Source organism: Pseudophryne corroboree, chromosome 4 (assembly GCF_028390025.1).
Source record: "Pseudophryne corroboree isolate aPseCor3 chromosome 4, aPseCor3.hap2, whole genome shotgun sequence".
NCBI classification, from domain to species: domain Eukaryota; kingdom Metazoa; phylum Chordata; class Amphibia; order Anura; family Myobatrachidae; genus Pseudophryne; species Pseudophryne corroboree.
In genome coordinates, this window is record NC_086447.1 from 279,559,847 (window position 1) to 279,581,444 (window position 21,598).

A 21,598-nucleotide genomic window follows, 5' to 3' on the forward strand; every position below is an offset into this window, starting at 1 on the left:
TTGTATTCCCAACATTATTTATTCGTACCCATGGGAACAGTGTAGGGATCTAATGCGGACACTCAATCCATGTGTTTATTCGTAAGATTATGGTAACACCCACAAAGCTAATGAGTGCGTTTGATACCTCTGCTTGGCAACATGTGAGACGCCAGCACTACAACTAATTAATCCCATTGTGTGTACTTCAGATATATCACACACCCCAAAAACATTCATTTTGTTATTAATATAGTGTTATTTCCTTAAATCTAAGTAGAATTCCCTTACTTAATTCCTTATTTTAAAAATATATTTTTGTAAACTATTATAATGTTTAACCCCCCCCCCCCCCCCCCAAAAAAAGTACCTAGTTTGCTTGCTCTTTGTATGCGTGTATGTTGGTATATATTCATGATGTGTATACTGCTTGGTTTTAAAATGGCTGATCACAGATCTTCAGATCTATAATCTTTGCTACGTAGGGGAGTATTCACTTCCGGTGGAAGTTCTGACAGTGCAGAAAGACGGCACTTTCCGCCGATAATCTGAACTCTTCAATTGAAGTGCCGTTCTTCCGCCCTGTTGGAAACTTTGCTCATCCATGTGTTTTCGACCCCGCCCCTGTCAAAAACGGGCTGTTTTCGACCAAACATTTTCGCCCGTAAGAGAGGTTGAAAATTAATGGTCGGAGTGGGAGGGGGAACGGGCGGAAATGGCCCGCTACTGAATACTGAAGTGTGCCGGATCCTCTCTGTCGGAGAGGATCCGACTGTGATTGAATATCCCCCATAGTCTTTATTAAAAAGGTCGTAAATCCTCTGGTGCTACTTATAACAATTATTGGCAGTGGGTTTGAAAACAAAAATAAAAGATGTACTGTATATACAATTTTATTATAAAATCTCTGTGAATATGTGTCTTGTTTTTTTTCTATAATAACCCCTTTTTTTATTCATTTGATTTTTTGTAGCTTTTGCGTTGTAATGATGAAAAATGAAGAATGCTTTTATTTCTGTTTATTTAGCAAATTTAAAAATAAGATTATGTAGGTTTCTTAATATGGCCTGAATATGTGTTTGGCTAATTACTTTCTTTTGCTCCTGTATTCTTAGCCTTTGCTGTCAGTGTGGAATCCCAATCCCCCCAAACCCTGCAAACATGTGTGTGGCATGTCTACGAACACAGGTTGACATCAGCGAAGGGATTCCAAAGCAGGTGTCTGTGCATTTCTGCAAACAGTGTGAACGGTAGGTCTCAAGCTACATAACTGTTTTACATTTTGTTTTCACCTTGTTTTATCTTTGTATGAAACTATTATGTGTTGTTGGAATTATGATAGCTAGTAAATGAAAACGTATTTATATAAGCAAATTATTGTGTGTGTCTGGTAACCTTCACAAACGTGGTCTAAATAGCATCTTCTTATACGTTACAGGTTATAGTTTTTGGGTGTAAATCGGCAGACCTAGAGACTCCCACAGTTTGCGATGTGCAGTTTCTTTTTGAAACTAGTGTGGGAGAGACAGCAATGTTTTCTGTGTATTGCCTCCCCCCAAAATGCTGTCTTTGTAGTCCAGACACGGTTTTTGTTTATTGACATTGCAAGAAAGTGAACTAAAGGCAATTCTGTATAATTTTTATTTTATTTAATAAAGACAACTGACGCAGTGCTTTTTGCTGCTTTTCTCCATCTGCGTGAATTGACAGTATCCGGACTATAGATCTACACTAAAAAGGTCTACAGTCAATAAGTCTACCACTAATGGTAGACATGCATTAGGTTTACAGGGTCAAAAGGGCAACATGTAAAAAGAAGACAGGTCAAAAGGTCGACATGGCAGTGGTCAACACACATAAGGTATACACACGTTTGTTTTTTGTGTTTTTTTCTCTTTATTTTTGAAAACTTTTTCTCACTTTACCATCTACGTGGACTACAATTGGAAATAGTAACCTGCCCGAAGCATGGTGAGCGGACGTGGTACACTAGTGGGGTTTGTTTGTGGCATAAAAGTGACAAAACACCCCAAAAATGTGTCTACCTTTTTTTGTGTGTCGACCATTTACATGTCGACCTTTTGATCCCGTCGACTTTTTGACCCTGTCAACCTTTCCTACTGTCCACCTATTCTATGTTAACATTTTGACCCTGTCAGCCTAATGCATGTTTACCATTAGTGGTAGACCTATTGACTGTAGATCTATTTAGTTATGATCTAATAATCCACACCCGAATTAACTGTTTACACTTTGTAGGAATAATATGGTAGCCCATCAAGGCATACTGATTTGAATATTAGAAAACTTACCATATTTGACACAAGAAAGGGGGATTGGGGGAGGGGTTTTCTAGGCATTAGAACCCCTCTGCCTTGGGAAAGCTTAATAATTTTTGTACGGTTAGGTGCAGTTGTCTGGCAGTCACGTGGTCACCACAAAATAATAATTAAGGGCGCACATTAGGCCTAATTCTGATGTGGTGATGAGCGCAGCTGCTGCTTACTTGGAAGCAGCAGCACTGATGCACTAATATGGTAATCCAGCAGGAGGTGTCTAAGTAGTGTAAGTGTATAAGTAGACTCCTCCTGCTTGCATTAGTGATTGATCCTTGCTGTGTCATAGGACTCTACATCTGATCACCTGCGACACTATCGGCCGACTGCATGACCCATGGAGATGACTGCCTCGGTTCCTACGAAGAGGCCAGGAAATGATCCTGACCTCAGCATTGTCCCAAAATGGCGACGACACGCCTCCATTTTTGGGAAACAGTGGCCACCACTGCCCCCACTGACAGTCTGCTGCTGATCTGCTACCGACGTCGCATGACCCGTACTACACATGCGCAACATACAGAACATCTGTACTTTGCGACATGTGAAGCCTCTGCGTCAGGACCTGAATCCAACCCATTGTATGAAATGGAGACTCCTCTCTTTGAAATGAGGCTATCCATGAGTATGTACAGACATGGTCGTCTTTCTTCTCTTCCCTGAAAAAGAATCCTTATTTTTCTCTGAAATAACTTGTAAGTGACACTTAGGAATTAGCTTCCATCATTGTTTATTTCAGATTTTTAGAAACAGACTTTACATTCGATTTTTGAGTCAACCGAATATTTGAAATCATAAAGAAATATAAATAACATGGACAATAATGATAGAACCCTTAACCTAATATTTTGTTGTGCAACCTTTAGAGCAGAGGTGCCCAAACTCTGCCACTGCAGTCCAGGTTTTAAGGCTATCCATGTTTCAGCACAGATGATTAAATCAAATTGACTGAGGTAATAATTAAGTCACCTGTGCTCAAGCATGGATCACCTGGTCTGTAATGGTGAAGTTTAGGAACCTCTGCTTTAGTTGCAGTAATGAAACGATTTCTGTAGCTCTCAATGAGACTTCTACACTTGTAAGCAGGTATTATGGCCCACTCGTCCTGAGCAAACAGCTCTAGCTGTCTAATATTTGATGAGTGGTCTCAGATCTTTCCGTAGATCATACTTGCCTACCTGACCCTCTCCATAAGGGACAAAATGCTCTGTTCCTGGACTTTTTTGATAATGTATGATTGCCATCACCTGTGGTGAGCTAGTTAATTGATGATAAAGGTGTTTCACCACGTATGATTGCCATCACCTGTGGTGAAATACCTTTCTTATCAATTAACTAGCTCACCACAGGTGATGGCAATCATACATTACCAGGAAAGTCCAGGAACAGAGCATTTTCTCCCTCATGGTGAGGGTCAGGTAGGCAAGTATTGCCGTAGATGTCTGATAGGATTCATATCTGGAGTCCTAGAAGACCACTTCAGAATAGTCCTTTGTTTCGCTTCAGAATGCCTTAATAGTCTTGAGATTTCATTGAGCCCAGCACAGATTCAATGCACCTATAACCCTAATACATAACCAAGCCTCCACCATGTTTCACAGTAGGTATTATTTATTATTATTTTATTAACAGTTTCTTATATAGCGCAGCAAATTCCGTTGCGCTTTACAATTTGAAATAACAATAACAAACTGGGTGATAACAGTCATAGAGGTAGGAAGGCCCTGCTCGCAAGCTTACAATCTATAGGGAAATAGGCATATGTACACAAGGAAAGGTGCTATCTATTGCATAGAATGAGAAGACATGTGAGGATGTGTGTGGACTGTACAGAGTGGATGTAATTTGATAGGAAGGTTTATGAAAGTTATGTGGGCGGTTCAGGAATTTGATACGCTTGCCTAAAGAGGTGAGTTTTGAGGGAACGCTTGAAGGTTTGGAGACTAGAGGAGAGTCTTCTTGTGCGTGGTAGGGCATTCCACAGAGTGGGTGCAGCCCGATGAAAGTCCTGCAGTCGTGAGTACCACTTTTACACTCGCAGGAAAGTTCATTCCCGGGAATGTGTCCCGGTATATTTGCCGGGACACATTCCCGGGAATGACCCTTTCACATTAGCGGGCTGACCCGGCATATTGCCGGGTCAGTGACGTCACCGCCGAGTCTCCCAGAGGCGGTGCTTGGAGATAATCTTCTCCAAGCACCGCCTCCTCCTATGAAGAGAACGGGTGCCGGGTCGCCTTGACCCGGTATACCCGTTTACACTGGCAGCTTCCCGGGACGGTCCCGGGTTCAACCCTGCTTTTGACCTGGGATGAAATCCCGGGATGCTCGTCCCGGGAAATTGTCCCTGTACCCATTTACACTGAGAAGAATCCCGGGATGATGCGCGTTCACGTGCAATATCCCGGGATTTTTCTGCGAGTGTAAAAGGGGTATAATGAGTGTGGATGAGAGACGCAGGTCTTGTGAAGAGCGAAGAGGTCGGGTTGGGAGATATTTTGTGATAAGCGAAGTGATGTACGTTGGTGTAGTTTGGTTAATGGCCTTGTGTGTGAGTAAAAGTATTTTATATTGAATGCGGTAGAGTACAGGTAACCAATGGAGGGACTGACAGAGTGGATCTGCAGACGATGAACGTCTAGCGAGGAAGATAAGCCTCGCCGCTGCATTCAGAATGGATTGTAGTGGTGAGAGTCTCGTTTTGGGAAGACCAGTTAGGAGACTATTGCAATAATCAATGCGGGAGATAATGAGAGCGTGGATTAGAGTTTTAGCAGTCTTGTGTAAGGTATGGTCGTATTTTGGATATGTTTTTTAGATGCATGTAACATGATCTTGAGACAGATTGAATGTGGGGAACAAAGGACAGATCAGAGTCAAGGATGACACCTAGGCAGCGAGCTTGTGGGGTAGGGTAGATAGTCGAGTTTTCAACAGTGATAGAGATATCAGGTTGGTACCTACTATTGGCCGGTGGAAATATAATTAACTCTGTCTTTGAAATATTAAGTTTGAGGTGGCGAGATGTCATCCAGGATGAGATGGCAGAAAGGCGTTCAGTGACACGGTCCAGTACAGATAGGGACAAGTCAGGGGAGGATAGGTAGATTTGAGTATCATCTGCGTACAGATGATACTGAAAACCAAAAGAGCTGATTAGTTTACCAAGAGATGAGGTATAGATAGAGAAAAGCAGAGGACCCAAGACTGAGCCTTGCGGTACTCCAACTGAAAGAGGTAGCGAAGAGGAGGTAGATTCAGAGAAGCGAACACTGAAGGAGCGATTAGATAGGTACGATAGGAACCAAGAAAGGTCTGTGTCTTTAAGACCTAGGGATTGTAGTGTCTGTATGAGAAGAGAGTGGTCTACAGTGTCAAATGCAGCAGATAGGTCTAGAAGAATAAGTAGTGAGTAGTGGCCTTTAGACTTCGTAGTGACCAAATCATTAACCACTTTAGTCAGTGCCGTCTCTGTGGAATGTTGGGAACGGAAGCCTGACTGAAGTGGGTCCAACAAAGTGTATGAGTTAAGAAAGTGTGTGAGTCGAGTGTAGGCAAGTCTCTCAAGTAGCTTAGAGAGACAAGGGAGCTGAGAGATAGGGCGGTAGTTTGAGAGAGCATTAGGGTCAGAATTTTGTTTTTTTTAAAATGGGAGTAATCACTGCATGCTTGAAGAGTGAAGGAAAAATACCAGTAGAGAGAGAGAGATTACAGATGTTAGTTAAGGTAGGGATGAGCACCAGAGACAGAGCTTTACTTATTTGTGAGGGTAAAGGATCAAGAGGAGAGGTAGTAGAGAAGCAGGATGAGGAGAGTGATGATACTTCATCTTCATTTGTGGGATCAAATGAAGAAAGAGTGCCAGAGGGTTCAGGTAAAGAACGGAGCAGGTCACTGGCTGCCGAAGAGCATACCATTTCATCTCGGATCTTAGCAATCTTCTCCTTGAAGTAGGAAGCAAGATCCTGTGCCTTGATAGTGGCTGGTGGGGTAGGTGCGGGAGGATTCAGAAGTGATTTAAATGTATTAAAGAGTTGTTTGGGGTTAGAGGCTTGAGCAGAGATAAGAGTTTGGAAATATGTTTGTTTGGCAGTGTCCAGGGCATTTTTATAAGAATGGTAGACTGTCTTATATGTGAGGAAGTCACTTGAAATACGAGATTTACGCCACTGACGTTCAAGTTTTCGTGTGAGTTTTTGTAGTTGTCTTGTTAATTTGGAGTGCCATGGTTGACATCTAGGCCTACGTGGAGTGTGATGGGTAGCTGGAGCCACTTCATCAAGGGCTAGTTCTAGAGTCTCATTATGGAGCTCTTTTCTTTGTGAGCTTGCCAAATATATCCAGTTTTGATTTATCTGTGCAAAGGACATTCTCCCAGAAGCATTATGACTTGTCAATATGCATGTAAGGAAAATTCCGGACTGGCTTTTTTTATGTTTTTTTCTCAAAAGTAGAGTCCTCCTGGGACACCACTTCCATGGTGACCATTGTTTCTCAAAAAGCATCAGAAGGTGTGATCAGACATTGACATACCTTGACTTGGATTTCAGCTTATGTCTGTTTGGAAGTTTTTCATTTTTTCTGCCATCATCACCATCCTTTTGTGTAATCTGTGGTTGATTTACTCTTCCGGCTGCATCCAGGGAGATTGGTTTACAGTGCCATGGATTTTACACTTCTTTAATCATTTTAAATGGAGTCACATCAACAACAAGCTACCTAGAGATGGTGTTATATCCTTTACCTGTAACATGTTTGTCTAATTTTCTTTCTGATCTCCTCATACTTCTCTTCTTTTGTGCGTTCTCTGCTTTCCATGTCCAGTGTGAATAAATACTTTTGGAACATGCATAGCTTTATTGGACCATTCACTCTTACTTTTACCACTATTGGTCCTAACATAGGGGTAAATTTACTAAAGCTTCCAAAACAGAGAATTGGTGATATAGCCCATAGCAACCAATCAGATGCTGTCTATCATTTTCTAAAAGGCAAAAGAGAAATGATAGACAGAATCTGATTGGTTGCTGTGGGCAACATCACCAGTTTTCTGTTTTAGAAGCGTTAGTAAATTTACCACATAGAGAGACAGATATTGGGAACATTGGTGTTCAATACAGATTCAGCTAGCTAGCCTGTGACCAAGAGTTTTTTTTTCATTGTTACCCCCAAAGGGATTCTGGATTCCCCTTACAACTAACATTAGCAGCAATATTAGCTCTGCTTAGAGGAGTGGCATGAGCCTTACCTGCTACCTAGACTCCAGTCCTGCAGTAGTTCATCTATACGGACATTATTCTATGCTGAGGCATCATTTCACCCCTGTTTTTTGGCACATTTGGAGTCCTTACATTCCAACTTCTATATGGTGTTGCCCACATAGAACACAGTGCGAAGGGCATCTTCAAAGTTGAGACTTCTCTCATTAGAATGAGGGTAAGACCAATTCATTTTGGAAGGGCTGGGGTTGAATGTGTGTGAAAACCTGAGCCCTCCATCCTATTGTCTGCTTCAACCACAATGACAGAGAGAAAACTTTGAGTGTTGCACATTATAAAGGGCCAGACTAAGTAATAGATTCTTTGTTTCAGCTATCTACAGCCACCAGGGACATGGATCCAGTGTGCCTTGGAGTCCCGAGAGCTTCTCACTTTGTGCTTGAAAAAACTGAAGGCTTCTCTGAGCAAGGTGTGACTGGCGTGTATCACTTGGATACTGTGTATCATTCACTTACTAACACAGCTGACAGGTTAACGAATAGTAATCAACAACAACCAATTTGCAATCTATAGCAAGTTATACAAATTTAAAACTATTTGTTTTCTATCTGTTTATTCACAAATGTGGCTATGTCAGTAGATAACACTTAAATATATATGTTTCTCTTACATCCTAGAGGATGCTGGGGACTCCGTAAGGACCATGGGGTATAGACGGGCTCCGCAGGAGACATGGGCACTATAAAGAACTTTAGAATGGGTGTGCACTGGCTCCTTCCTCTATGTCCCTCCTCCAGACCTCAGTTAGATCCTGTGCCCAAAGGAGAATGGGTGCACTGCAGGGGAGCTCTACTGAGTTTCTCTGGAAAAAGAAGAATTTTGTTAGGTTTTTTATTTTCAGGGAGCACTGCTGGCTCCCTGCATCGTGGGACTGACGAGAGAGAAGCAGACCTACTTAAGTGATAGGCCCTGCTTCTTAGGCTACTGGACACCATTAGCTCCAGAGGGAGTCGGAACTTAGGTCTTCCCCCGCCGTTCGTCCCAGAGCCGCGCCGCCGTCCTCACAGAGCCGGAAGATTGAAGCCGGGTGAGTATAAGAAGAAAAGAAGACGTCTAAGGCGGCAGAAGACTTCTGATCTTCACTGAGGTAAGCGCGCCATTGCGCCCACACATTACACACACTACCAGGCACTGATGGGTGCAGGGCGCGGGGGGGGGGGGCACCCTGGGCAGCAATATAAACCTTTAAGTCTGGCAATATGGATATAGGCTGCGGAGGCAGTAAGTGCATAAATCCCCCGCCAGTTTTATAAAATTGAGCGGGACCGAAGCCCGCTGCTGGAGGGGGCGGAGCTTGGTCCCTCAGCACTGTCCAGCGCCATTTTCTCCACAGAGCACTGCAGAGAAGCTGGCTCCCCGGACTCTCCCCTGCTGAACACTGTGACACAGGGCTGAAAAGAGGGGGGGCACTTGTGAGGTGCAGTGAGTGTATTACACGATTTATTATATATAAAAGCGCTATTATCTGGGAATTCTGTTTCCAGTGTCAGTTGGCGCTGGGTGTGTGCTGGCATACTCGCTCTCTTTCTCTCCTAAGGGCCTTAGTCTCCTTATAGATATATCCCTGTGTGTGTTGGGGTGTCTGTACGCGTGTGTCGGCATATCTGAAGCGGAAGGCTCATCTAAGGAGGAGGTGGAGCAGATGATTGTGGTGTCTCCGTCGGCAACGCCGACTCATGATTGGGTGGACATGTGGAATGTTTTAAATGCAAATGTGAACTTATTACATAAGAGAATGGACAAAGCAGAGTCCAGGGAAAAGGCAGGGAGTCAATCCATGGATTGGACTGTGTCTCAGGGTCCTTCCGGGTCTCAAAAGCGTCCCCTATCCCAAATAGCAGACACTGATACCGACACGGATTCTGACTCCAGTGTTGACTACGATGATGCGAGGTTACACCCAAGGGTGGCCAAAAGTATTCATTATATGATTATGGCAATAAAGGACGTTTTGCATATCACAGAGGACCCCTCTGTCCCTGACACGAGGGTGCGCATGTATAAGGAAAAGAAACCTGAGGTAACCTTTACCCCGTCTCATGAGCTACATGAGTTATTTGAAAAAGCTTGGGAAACTCCAGACAAAAAACTGCAGATTCCTAAGAGGATTCTTATGGCGTATCCTTTCCCAGCACAGGACAGGGTACGCTGGGAATCCTCACCCAGGGTGGACAAGGCTTTAACGCGCCTGTCCAAGAAGGTGGCGCTACCGTCTCCAGACACGGCAGCCCTCAAGGATCCTGCTGATCGCAGACAGGAAACTACCTTAAAATCTATTTATACGCATACGGGTGCTTTACTCAGACCAGCTATAGCATCAGCATGGGTATGTAGCGCAGTTGCAGCTTGGACAGATACCTTGTCAGCTGACCTTGATACCCTAGACAGGGATACCATTTATTGACCTTAGGGCACATTAAAGACGCAGTCTTATATATGAGAGACGCTCAAAGAGACGTTGGGCTGCTAGGTTCGAGAGCCAACGTCATGGCGATTTCTGCTAGGCGAGCCCTGTGGACCCGCCAATGGACGGGTGATGCCGATTCAAAGAAGCATATGGAGGTTTTACCATACAAAAGTGAAGTTTTATTTGGGGAAGGTCTCGCGGACCTGGTTGCCACAGCTACCGCGGGTAAATCTACTTTTTTGCCTTTTGTTCCCCCACAGCAAAAGAAAACTCCACAATATCAGATGCAGTCCTTTCGGTCGCATAAGTCCAGAAGAGGTCGGGGCTCAGCCTTCCTCGCCAGAGGTAAGGGTAGAGGGAAGAGAACACCTGCTTTGGCTAGTTCCCAGGAGCAGAAGTCCTCCCCGGCTTGTACTAAATCCACCGCATGACGCTGGGGCTCCACTGAGGGAGTCCGCATCGGTGGGGGCACGTCTTCGACTCTTCAGCCAGGTCTAGGTTCTGTCAGACGTGGATCCTTGGGCGATGGATATTGTATCCCAAGGATACAAACTGGAATTCGAAGAGGTGCCCCCTCGCCGATTTTTCAAGTTGGCCTTGCCAGCTTTTTCCCCAGAGAGGGAAGTAGTGTTAGCTGCAATTCAAAAGTGGTGTTAACAGCAAGTGATTGTCAAGGTTCCCCTAGTCCAACAAGGGAAAGGGTACTATTCGACCCTGTTCGTGGTCCCGAAGCCGGATGGCTCGGTCAGACCCATTTTAAATCTAAAATCCCTAAACCTGTACTTGAAAAAGTTCAAATTCAAAATGGAATTGCTCAGGGCTGTGATCTCCAGTCTGGAAGGGGGGGGATTTTATGGTGTCACTCGACATAAAGGATGCATACCTTCATGTCCCCATATATCCTCCTCATCAGGCGTACCTGAGATTCGCTGTACAGGACTGTTATTACCAGTTTCAGACGTTGCCGTTTGGGCTTTCCACGGCCCCGAGGATTTTCACCAAGGTAATGGCGGAAATGATGGTGCTCCTGCGCAGGCAGGGAGTCACAATTATCCCGTACTTGGACGATCTCCTGATAAAAGCAAGATCGAGAGATCAATTGCAGATGAGCGTGTCGCTCTCCCTGAGAGTGCTACAACAACACGGTTGGATTCTCAATCTGCCAAAGTCACAATTTATTCCAACGACTCGACTATCATTCCTAGGCATGATTCTGGACACGGAACAGAAGAGGGTTATTCTCCCGATGGAAAAAGCCCAGGACCTCCAGAACATGGTCAGAGACTTGCTAAAACCAAAAAGAGTGTCTGTTCATCAATGCACTCGAGTTCTGGGGAAAATGGTGGCAGCCTACGAGGCCATCCCCTTTGGCAGGTTTCATGCAAGGACGTTTCAGTGGGACCTCCTGGACAAGTGGTACGGGTCCCATCTACTAATACATCAGAAGATAAGCCTGTCCCCCAGGGCCAGGGTGTCTCTCCTGTGGTGGCTGCAAAGTGCTCACCTTCTAGAGGGTCGCAGGTTCGGCATTCAAGACTGGGTTCTGGTGACCACGGACGCGAGCCTCCAAGGATGGGGAGCAGTCACACAAGGAAGAAATTTTCAAGGGCTATGGTCAAGCCAGGAGGCTTGTCTACACATCAACGTACTGGAATTGAGGGCCATATACAACGGCCTACGACAAGCGGAGAATCTTCTTCGCGACCTACCGATTCTGATTCAACAGGACAACGTCACAGCCGTGGCTCATGTAAACCGCCAAGGCGGGGCAAGGAGCAGAGTGGCAATGGCGGAAGCCACCAGGATTCTTTGCTGGGCGGAAAATCACGTAAGCGCTCTGTCAGCGGTCTTCATTCCGGGAGTGGACAACTGGGAAGCAGACTTCCTCAGCAGACACGATCTCCATCCAGGAGAGTGGGGACTTCATCAAGAAGTTTTTACAGAGATAACAAGTCTTTGGGGAATTCCTCACATAGACATGATGGCGTCACGCCTCAACAAGAAGCTTCGGAGGTATTGTGCTAGGTCAAGGGACCCTCAGGCAGTAGCGGTGGACACCCTGGTGACACCTTGGGTGTTTCAGTCGGTCTATGTGTTCCCCCCTCTTCCTCTCATCTCAAAAATATTGAGAATCATAAGACAAAAAAGAGTGAAAACAATACTCATTGTTCCAGATTGGCCTCGAAGGGCCTGGTATTCATATCTTCAGGAGATGCTCACAGAAGATCCATGGCCTCTCCCTCTCATGGAGGACCTGTCACAACAGGGGCCCTGCGTGTTCCAAGACTTACCGCGGTTACGTTTGACGGCATGGCGGTTGAACACCGTATCCTAGCTGGGAAAGGTATTCCGGAGGAAGTCATCCCTACTCTGATAAAGGCTAGGAAGGAGGTGACGGCTAAACATTATCACCGTATCTGGAGGAAGTATGTTTCTTGGTGTGAAGCCAAGAATGCTTCTACGGAAGATTTCCATCTGAGCCGTTTTCTCCACTTTCTACAGACAGGAGTGGATATGGGCCTGAAATTAGGCTCTGTTAAGGTACATATTTCGTCCCTGTCTATTTTCTTTCAGAAGGAATTGGCTTCTCTCCCAGAAGTCCAGACTTTTGTAAAGGGAGTTCTGCACATCCAGCCTCCTTTTGTGCCCCCAGTGGCTCCTTGGGACCTTAACGTGGTGTTACGGTTCCTGAAGTCTCACTGGTTTGAACCTCTTCAAACGGTTGAATTGAAATTTCTCACTTGGAAGGTGGTCATGTTGTTGGCCTTGGCATCTGCAAGGCGGGTGTCCGAATTGGCGGCCTTGTCTCACAAGAGCCCCTATTTGACTTTCCATGTGGATAGAGCAGAGTTGAGGACTCGTCCTCAATTTTTGCCTAAGGTGGTTTCTTCATTTCATATGCACCAACCTATTGTGGTGCCTGTGGCTACGGGTGACTTGGAGGATTCCAAGTCCCTGGATGTAGTCAGGGCCTTAAAAATCTATGTAGCCAGGACGGCTTGGATTAGGAAAACAGAAGCACTGTTTGTCCTGTACGCAGCCAACAAAGTTGGCCCTGCTGCTTCGAAGCAGACTATTGCTCGCTGGATCTGTAACAAGATTCAGCAGGCTCATTCTACGGCAGGATTGCCGTTACCAAATTCGGTAAAGGCCCATTCCACTAGGAAGGTGGCCTCTTCTTGGGCGGCTGCCCGAGGCGTCTCGGCTTTACAGCTTTGCCGAGCAGCTACCTGGTCAGGTTCAAACACTTTTGCAAAGTTCTATAAGTTTGATACCCTGGCTGATGAGGACCTTGCGTTTGCTCAATCGGTGCTGCAGAGTCGTCCGCGCACTCCCGCCTGGTCTGGAGCTTTGGTATAAACCCCATGGTCCTTACGGAGTCCCCAGCATCCTCTAGGACGTAAGAGAAAATAAGATTTTAAACCTACCAGTAAATCTTTTTCTCCTAGTTTGTAGAGGATGCTGGGCGCCCGTCCCAGTGCCGACAAAATCTGCAAGGCTTGTATATAGTTGTTGCTCACATAAGGGTTATGTTACAGTTGAGATCAGTCTTTAGCTGATACTGTTTTGTTCATACTGTTAACTGGTTGCATATAGTCCAGGTTATACGGTGTGGATGGTGTGGGCTGGAATGAATCTTGCCCTTAGATTAACAAAATCCTTTCTTCGTATTGTCCATGTCCTCTGGGCACAGTTTCTCTAACTGAGGTCTGGAGGAGGGACATAGAGGCTGATCACGGGGAGGGCACATTTTTAAGTTAGGTGGGCAAAATGATGTACATACTGTAATGCTTGTTGTACCCACTTCCACACGCTAAAGCATGGACAGTGCGCGCCGAAGGCGCGCAGCAAAAATTTAGGGGAGTTACTTCGTGGGGAATGTGCGTAGCCACATTATAGTGGCAATTCACATTACACCACACAGTAGTGCAGCTAATACACATTGCACCAGGTAGAACCTCCTATAAGAGCACGTTAGACACATTGCGCCAGGTAGAGCACTGAGGCACACTGCCCAGCCACAGACGCCTAGCGGGAACACTACATGATATGCCCCCCAGCAGTGCCAGCTACACATGACATGCCCCCCAGCAGTGCCAGCTACACGTGACATGCCCCCCAGCAGTGCCAGCTACATTAATGGCCACACAGTTCCAGATGGATAAATGCCCCCACAGCGCAGATATGCCCCCACAGTGCCAGATACATTAATGCCCCCACAGTGCAAGATATGCCCCCACAGTGCAAGATATGCCCCCACAGTGCAAGATATGCCCCCACAGTGCAAGATATGCCCCCACAGTGCAAGATATGCCCCCACAGTGCAAGAAATGCCCCCACAGTGCAAGAAATGCCCCCACAGTGCCAGATACATTAATGCCCTCACAGTGCAAGATATGCCCCCACAGTGCAAGAAATGCCCCCACAGTGCCAGATACATAAATGCCCCCACGGTGCCAGATACATAAATGCCCCCACGGTGCCAGATACATAAATGCCCCCACGGTGCCAGATACATAAATGCCCCCACGGTGCCAGATACCTAAATGCCCCCACGGTGCCAGATACCTAAATGCCCCCACGGTGCCGGATACCTAAATGCCCCCACGGTGCCGGATACCTAAATGCCCCCACGGTGCCGGATACCTAAATGCCCCCACGGTGCCTGATACCTAAATGCCCCCACGGAGCCAGATAAATGCCCCCACGGAGCCAGATAAATGCCCCCACGGAGCCAGATAAATGCCCCCACGGAGCCAGATAAATGCCCCCACGGAGCCAGATAAATGCCCCCACGGAGCCAGATAAATGCCCCCACGGAGCCAGATAAATGCCCCCACGGAGCCAGATAAATGCCCCCACGGAGCCAGATAAATGCCCCCACGGAGCCAGATAAATGCCCCCACGGAGCCAGATAAATGCCCCCACGGAGCCAGATATGCCCCCACGGAGCCAGATATGCCCCCACGGAGCCAGATATGCCCCCACGGAGCCAGATATGCCATGCCCCCACAGTGCCAGATATGCCCCCACGGTGCCAGATATGCCCCCCACGGAGCCAGAAATGCCCCCCACGGAGCCAGAAATGCCCCCCACTGAGCCAGAAATGCCCCCCACTGAGCCGGCGTCTGACGTTAGACACCGGCGCCGCGCAGCGCGCATAGCGCGCACACAGCGCGACGGGCAAATGCTGCACACACAGGGCCGGCTCCAGCATCGAATATGGCGGCGCCAGCGCGCGGCGCCCATTAAGGGTGGCGCCCTGCGCGGCCGCTCTATTCGAACATGCCTAGAGCCGGCCCTGCTCCATGGTCCTTACGGAATCCCCAGCATCCTCTACGGACTAGGAGAAAAAGATTTACCGGTAGGTTTAAAATCTTATTTTTTCTCAATTTTATGTTAGAAGACAATATTGCTCTTGGCAACATGATAAACCTCAACTCACCACAAATAGATTAAAGTGTGTTGTGCCTTAAACATCTCATATCCTCAGTTGTGTCTAAGAAAGGGGATTTATTGTAAATTAAACAAGATTTAGGCATCTATTTACTAAGCCTTGGAGAGAGAGAAAGTGGATGGAGATAAAGTACCAGCCATTTGGCTCCTAACTGCCATGTTACAGGCTTGCCCAAATGTTATTGCCCAAATGTATAAGCCTTAACAGGAGATAAATCTGAGACTCGTAAGGAGACATAAATGACCAGCTGACCAGCTCCTAACTGTCATTTTTCAAACACAGCCTGTGACATGAGTTAGGAGCTGATTGTCTGGTCATTTATCACTCCATATGCATCTCAGATTTATCTCCTGTTAAGGCTTAATACATTTGGGCAACAGCCTGTAACATGGCAGTTAGGAGCCAATTGGCTGGTACTTTATCTCTGTCCACTTGATCTCCATCCAAGGCTTAGTAAATAGATGCCTAAGGGGTCTATTTACTAAGCTTTGGATGGAGATAAAGTACATTTACTTTACCTAATTTATACAGTAGGTCCAAGGTTAATTTACCTGGCAGTGAGTTGGTGTGTGGTAGTTTTCAGATCCCTAAACGTTTGTAATATGGGATTGGGAATGAGCGAGTGACAGTTTGAAAACGTGATAGAAAATATGATATGTAGTAAATTGGGTATTATAGCTTTCCTTTCCCATAAACTTATTTGAGTAAAATGTGTTTTTATAGATGCATCTTGAAAAAAATAAACCTAATTATATAGGTGGTGTTTCCACCAGGTGCGTCTCATTGATGCTGGCTTTATTTGGACTGAACCTCATTCGAAGAGGCTGAAATTGAAAATGACAATACAGAAGGAGGTAAGCGACCTCTAGTACTACAGGTATAAGGCTAACCTCGGTAGTGATAGTTCCTCCTGCTTGGAAGTGACAGCAGCCTGACTCGTACCCCTTTCAGACTAACATAAATATCCCGGGTTATTGCACATAAACACGCATCAACCTGGGAGTTTGCTTAGTCTGAAAGGCTCCTGAAGGAATATCCCAGGTTGAGCGTCCCAGCAATTCATCCCAGGATGCATGCAGTGTGAACGGTAAGCCGGGTCAAAGCGCTGCCTCCTGTAGCGTCAAAGGTGACGTCACCAATATGCTGGATGAGGCTGCAAGTCTGAAAGGGGTCTCAAGCCAGGTCGCACCCGTGTACAAATTCCCAGGTGCGACCTGGATCAGCTAATCTGAAGGGGTATGTGCTTTCATTGTAGGGTATCTAATTACAGAACAGCATGTCTGTAGGAATGTAATAAGGACCATGGACAGAACCGTAACATCATTCACTCTCCAATAGGTGATAAATGGAGCAATCCTGCAGCAGGTCTTTGTTGTTGACTTTGTTGTCCAGGCGCAAATGTGTGATGATTGCCATAGAGTGGAAGCTAAAGATTTTTGGAAGGCTGTGGTCCAGGTCCGTCAAAAGGTAAGGACTGCTGTGCTTATAAATTATGTACTTAACTAAAAGAAAAAAGTTACTTGAGGACTGGAGTTGAGAACTTCTGAGATAGACGCTTACTATTCTCTTCTGATAACGTGTGCATTTGCTGGGGCATGCGGGGTGTAGAGCAATATGGCGACCATTACAATGTTGGCATGGGAATGTCAATATGGTTGTATTGTTAGCCTTGAACATGTCGACATTCAGCATTTCTCCACTCCCGCAATGTCGACAATGTTTTTCTTTTCTTTTTTTAGAACCACTCTTAAAGATATGCGGTGCTAATTGTTTAACCAAGTAAGCGATGTGCTACAATAAAATAGTCTGTGAAATCCTTTAAATTCTTTTTTATTAATCAGCTCTTGATACTGACTGTACAGTTTATTTTTATGGCCAAGCAACATAACTTTCTTACATTCAAAGTATATCACTGTAAATATATCTGAGAATAAATGTTATACATACACATGGAGTTCCTCCGCAGTGAGCGCTATCTATGGCTGTAGATCTACTCTGTAGATAAGTACATAACAAATTCTGTTTTATTCAGACACACACATACACACACACACATATATATATATATAGAATTTATGTACTTATCTACAGATGGCGCTCACTGTGGAGGGTTTTTTTCAAACTCCCTGTAGGTATGTATATATGACAATGTGACTATCCACCCTACCCCACAAGCTCGCTGCCTAGGTGTCATCCTTGACTCTGAACTGTCCTTTGTTCCACACATTCAATCTGTCTTTAAATTGTTACATGCTTCTAAAAAACATATCCAAAATACATCCTTATCTTACACAAGACACTGCAAAAACTCTAATCCATGCTCTCATCATCTCCAGCATTGATTATTGTAATAGTCTCCTTACTGGTCTTCCCAAACATAGGCTCTCACCACTACAATCCATTTTAATGCAGCTGCGAGGCTAATCTTAATCGGTAGACGTTCATAATTTGCTGATCCGCTCTGTCAGTCCTTCCATTGGTTACCGGTATTCTACAGTGTTAAATATAAAATACTTTTACTTACATACAAGGCTATTAACCAAACTGCGCCATCATACATCTCCTCACTCATCTCAAAATTCTCCCTACCAGACCTCTAAGCCCTGCACAAGATATCCGTCTCTCATCCACACGTATTATTTGTTCCCACTCAAAATTACAGGACTTTATTCGGGCTTCCCCCACTCTGTGGAATGCCCTCCCATGCGCAATAAGACTCACCTCTAGTCTCCAAACCTTTAAACGTTCCCTGAAAACTCACCTCTTCAGACAAGCCTATCAAATTCCAGACCCACCCACATAACCTTCAATGCTTCCCTATCCGGTTACATCCTCTCTGTACAGTACACATAACATCATATATTTTGTCTTTCAGCATTGCTGAGTGATCATATCATACAACCCATTAAGAACCTAGCAATCTGGTGGACCATTATGCAATAGGTAGCATCTATCCTTGTGTATCAATGCCTATTTCCCTATAGATTGTAAGCTTGCGAGCAGGGCCTTCCTACCTCTATGTCTGCCTGTCTTTACCCAGTTTCTCCTACGTCCTAGAGGATGCTGGGGACTCCAAAAGGACAATGGGGTATAGACGGGATCCTCAGGAGACATGGGCACACTATAAGACTTTGAATGGGTGTGAACTGGCTCCTCCCTCTATGCCCCTCCTCCAGACCTCAGTTAGACTTTGTGCCCAGGAGTGACTGGACACACACTAGGGGTGCTCTACTGAGTTTCTCTAGAAAGACTTGTTAGGTTTTTTATTTTCAGAGAGACCTGCTGGCTACAGGCTCCCTGCATCGTGGGACTGAGGGGAGAGAAGTCAGACCTACTTCTTCTTAGTTCAAGGGCTCTGCTTCTTAGGCTACTGGACACCATTAGCTCCAGAGAGTTCGATCACTTGGTTCGCCTAGCTGCTTGTTCCCGGAGCCGCGCCGTCACCCCCCTCACAGAAGCCAGAAGAAAGAAGCCGGGTGAGTATTAGAAGTTCAGAAGACTTCAGTGACGGCCAAAGACTTCAGTAACGGAGGTAACACGCAGCGGTCGCGCTGCGCTCCATGCTCCCACACACCAACGGCACTCACAAGGGTGCAGGGCGCTGGGGGGGGGGAGCGCCCTGGGCAGCAAGTTACTGGGGTCAGAAAAACGTTGGTATGAGATGCTTTTTCGGTGCCGGGCACCATGGCCGAACCCCCGCCAGTATACAGGGGCCGCGCTGCACGCCATTGCTCCCACGCGCCGCCGCTTTGCAAGGGTGCAGGGTGCAGGGAGGGGGCGCCCTGGGCAGCAATATAAACCTCTTGTGTGAAAAGAGGGGACATGTATACAGTGTGTGGACACTGTATACGGCCCCCGCCAGCATAACAAGTAAAAAATGCATAAAAAAGGTTATTTTAATGGAGGGGTTGAAGCGCGCTGAGAAGGGACAGGGCTTAGCCCTCACAACATTCCACGCCATTTTCTCCATGTCCCTGCCAAATCAGGTTTAACTGCAAACAGGGGGGGCACAGTGGTTTAGTGCTATATAGAAGGAAATATAGGACTAATTTTGATAATGGGCATGTAATCTTTATTGTTGTGCATATATATCTGGGTGTTCCCTGTCAGTTATACCCACTATAGCTTTTCAGTATGTCGACATGCGTGAGTGCTCTGTCACAAACAGCTGTGGGGTTCGCTGTCGGCATCGCCGACGCCTGTTGATACGTGATTAGGTAACTGTAGTATCAGCAAGTCGGTAGTTGTATGCTTGGTAAAAGTAATCACTGTATGGGAGTCACAGTAGTATGTGGGTGGTCCTGTCGGCACCATCTGTTCTTACTGGGTGTAAATTAACATGCTGTTAACTGCCTTATACCTGTTTATATATGTGTGTATAGGTATGGTACGGTTCCATGGGCCTGTAGCTCGAGCACAGACATGGTAGTATAGGTGGGGGAGTTTTATTAAAATTATTTATGTATATTTCCCTCGGATCCCTCGGGGTCGAAAATATGTTTTTGCCTGGTTACTACTCCCTGCCGTCGATGAATACTAGGTGTTCTGTCGACCATAAGGTTTCCTGTTTGATCCACAACTGGGGCTTTCTGTACATGGTCATACACATTCAGAACACATTAATGTCACTGCGGACCCTAGGGTTCCGGACAATCCACTTATATGTATGTTATATGTGTGTATATGTGTGTGTGTGTATGTATGTGTATATATATATATATATATATATATATATATATATATATATATATATATATATATATATATATATATATATATATATATATAATGTATATTGGGGATATGTGTGTAATTGTGTATTACATTATGTATATGCGTTTTATGATTAAAAAGATGAATGCTGAAGTAATAGTATTCTTTCTCATGTGCTGGTCGCTCTGTTGATAAAGCTGTAGGTCGACCGTGAAGAGCAGATCCTCACAAGGAGTCCGAATGTTGTTCTTTTCCCGCCGCGGATAGAATACTGTGAAAGTCAACTCCTGGTCGACACGGGGCCCTGTCTCAAAGGATCGTATACAGAAAGCTAAGTGATATTTTATTTCTATGCTTTGGGTTTGCATGCACATGAGGGAGTATTTATATTCGGAGAGTCATCCGATAGAATTACCCTAAAGAGAAGGGAGTTTACTTAGGTCTGTTCTTCTTCTCTATAACTTTGCGGCAGGCCGCTGTACGTATACAGGACGTGTGGCCGGGGGAATGCTGAGGCTGACTCCGAGAGATACTGGAATTTTTCCCTGGGACCGTGAACCGCTGTTTGGGTATGCCTCAGTTTCAGTCAATCTCGGCAGATACTGCTGGTAGATCTAACTTCGTGAATTAGTTTCCCTCACAACGGTTGGTGACGTATTCTTTGGTGGGATGCGGTCATTTTAACCGATTCGATACCGTTCTTTTTTCCTTTTCTGGGCAGACAGTGGAAGGTGAAAAGGTAAGAGTTTTGCGGCCTTGTTAGGTTCGCAGATGTGGATGTCGTGTCTGTTTTTACCACATCCACCACATGTCGCTGAGTCTATCTGGCTGGACCCCACTCCGGTGGGGACTCGTCTACTACTTTTCAGTTAGTCCGGGAATAGACTGGGACCTGTGAGTTAATTATAGAATCCAAAGGGGGACATTCTGGAGTTAGATGTTTTCCCTCACTGATTTTCTCATAGACCTTGCCGTTCCCCTCTGGAAGGGGAAGTAGTACGCGACGCCATACCGGAGGTGCGTCAGGTTCAGGACATTGTCCTGTTGTCCCTGTTAAAAAAACAAAAAAAGAGAACTAAAAAGTTTAAATGCGTGTTCTCCGCAATCAGATTATCTGGGTTGCCATTTCACCGGAGTGATGACCGTACGATGTTTTTATTTCAATAGTAAGAGACATTGTTATTCGGTACTGAGACGCTCTCCTGATTAAGGCGAGGTCAAGAAACAAGAGGTGCAAATCGTTGTTTCTCTATGACTGTTCTTCAACACAGGAAATGGCTGTTGTTCCCAACGACGCAGATGTCGGATGTGGGTGTCAGAATAGATACTGAACATTGAGGTTGTGTGGTTTCCTGTGGAAGGAGGTCTGAGGATCCAGGGTCGGATCAGTTTGCAGTGCTAATCCATTTATATGTTCCGTTATTGT

The 21,598-nt window shown here is 45.6% G+C and overlaps 1 protein-coding gene across 5 annotated transcripts in view; it reads left to right on the forward strand.

Annotated features, from left to right (window-relative positions):
* The window catches only part of NMD3 (NMD3 ribosome export adaptor), a 204,065-nt gene that overhangs the window by 22,415 nt on the left and 160,052 nt on the right, over nt 1-21,598 (forward strand). For all 5 annotated transcript variants that reach the window (XM_063916173.1, XM_063916175.1, XM_063916174.1 and 2 more), the window contains exons 3-6: nt 1,095-1,229; nt 7,907-8,003; nt 16,233-16,313; nt 16,798-16,926. In XM_063916173.1, the coding sequence (XP_063772243.1) occupies nt 1,095-1,229; nt 7,907-8,003; nt 16,233-16,313; nt 16,798-16,926 (442 nt within the window). The remainder of the gene's footprint in view (nt 1-1,094; nt 1,230-7,906; nt 8,004-16,232; nt 16,314-16,797; nt 16,927-21,598) is intronic.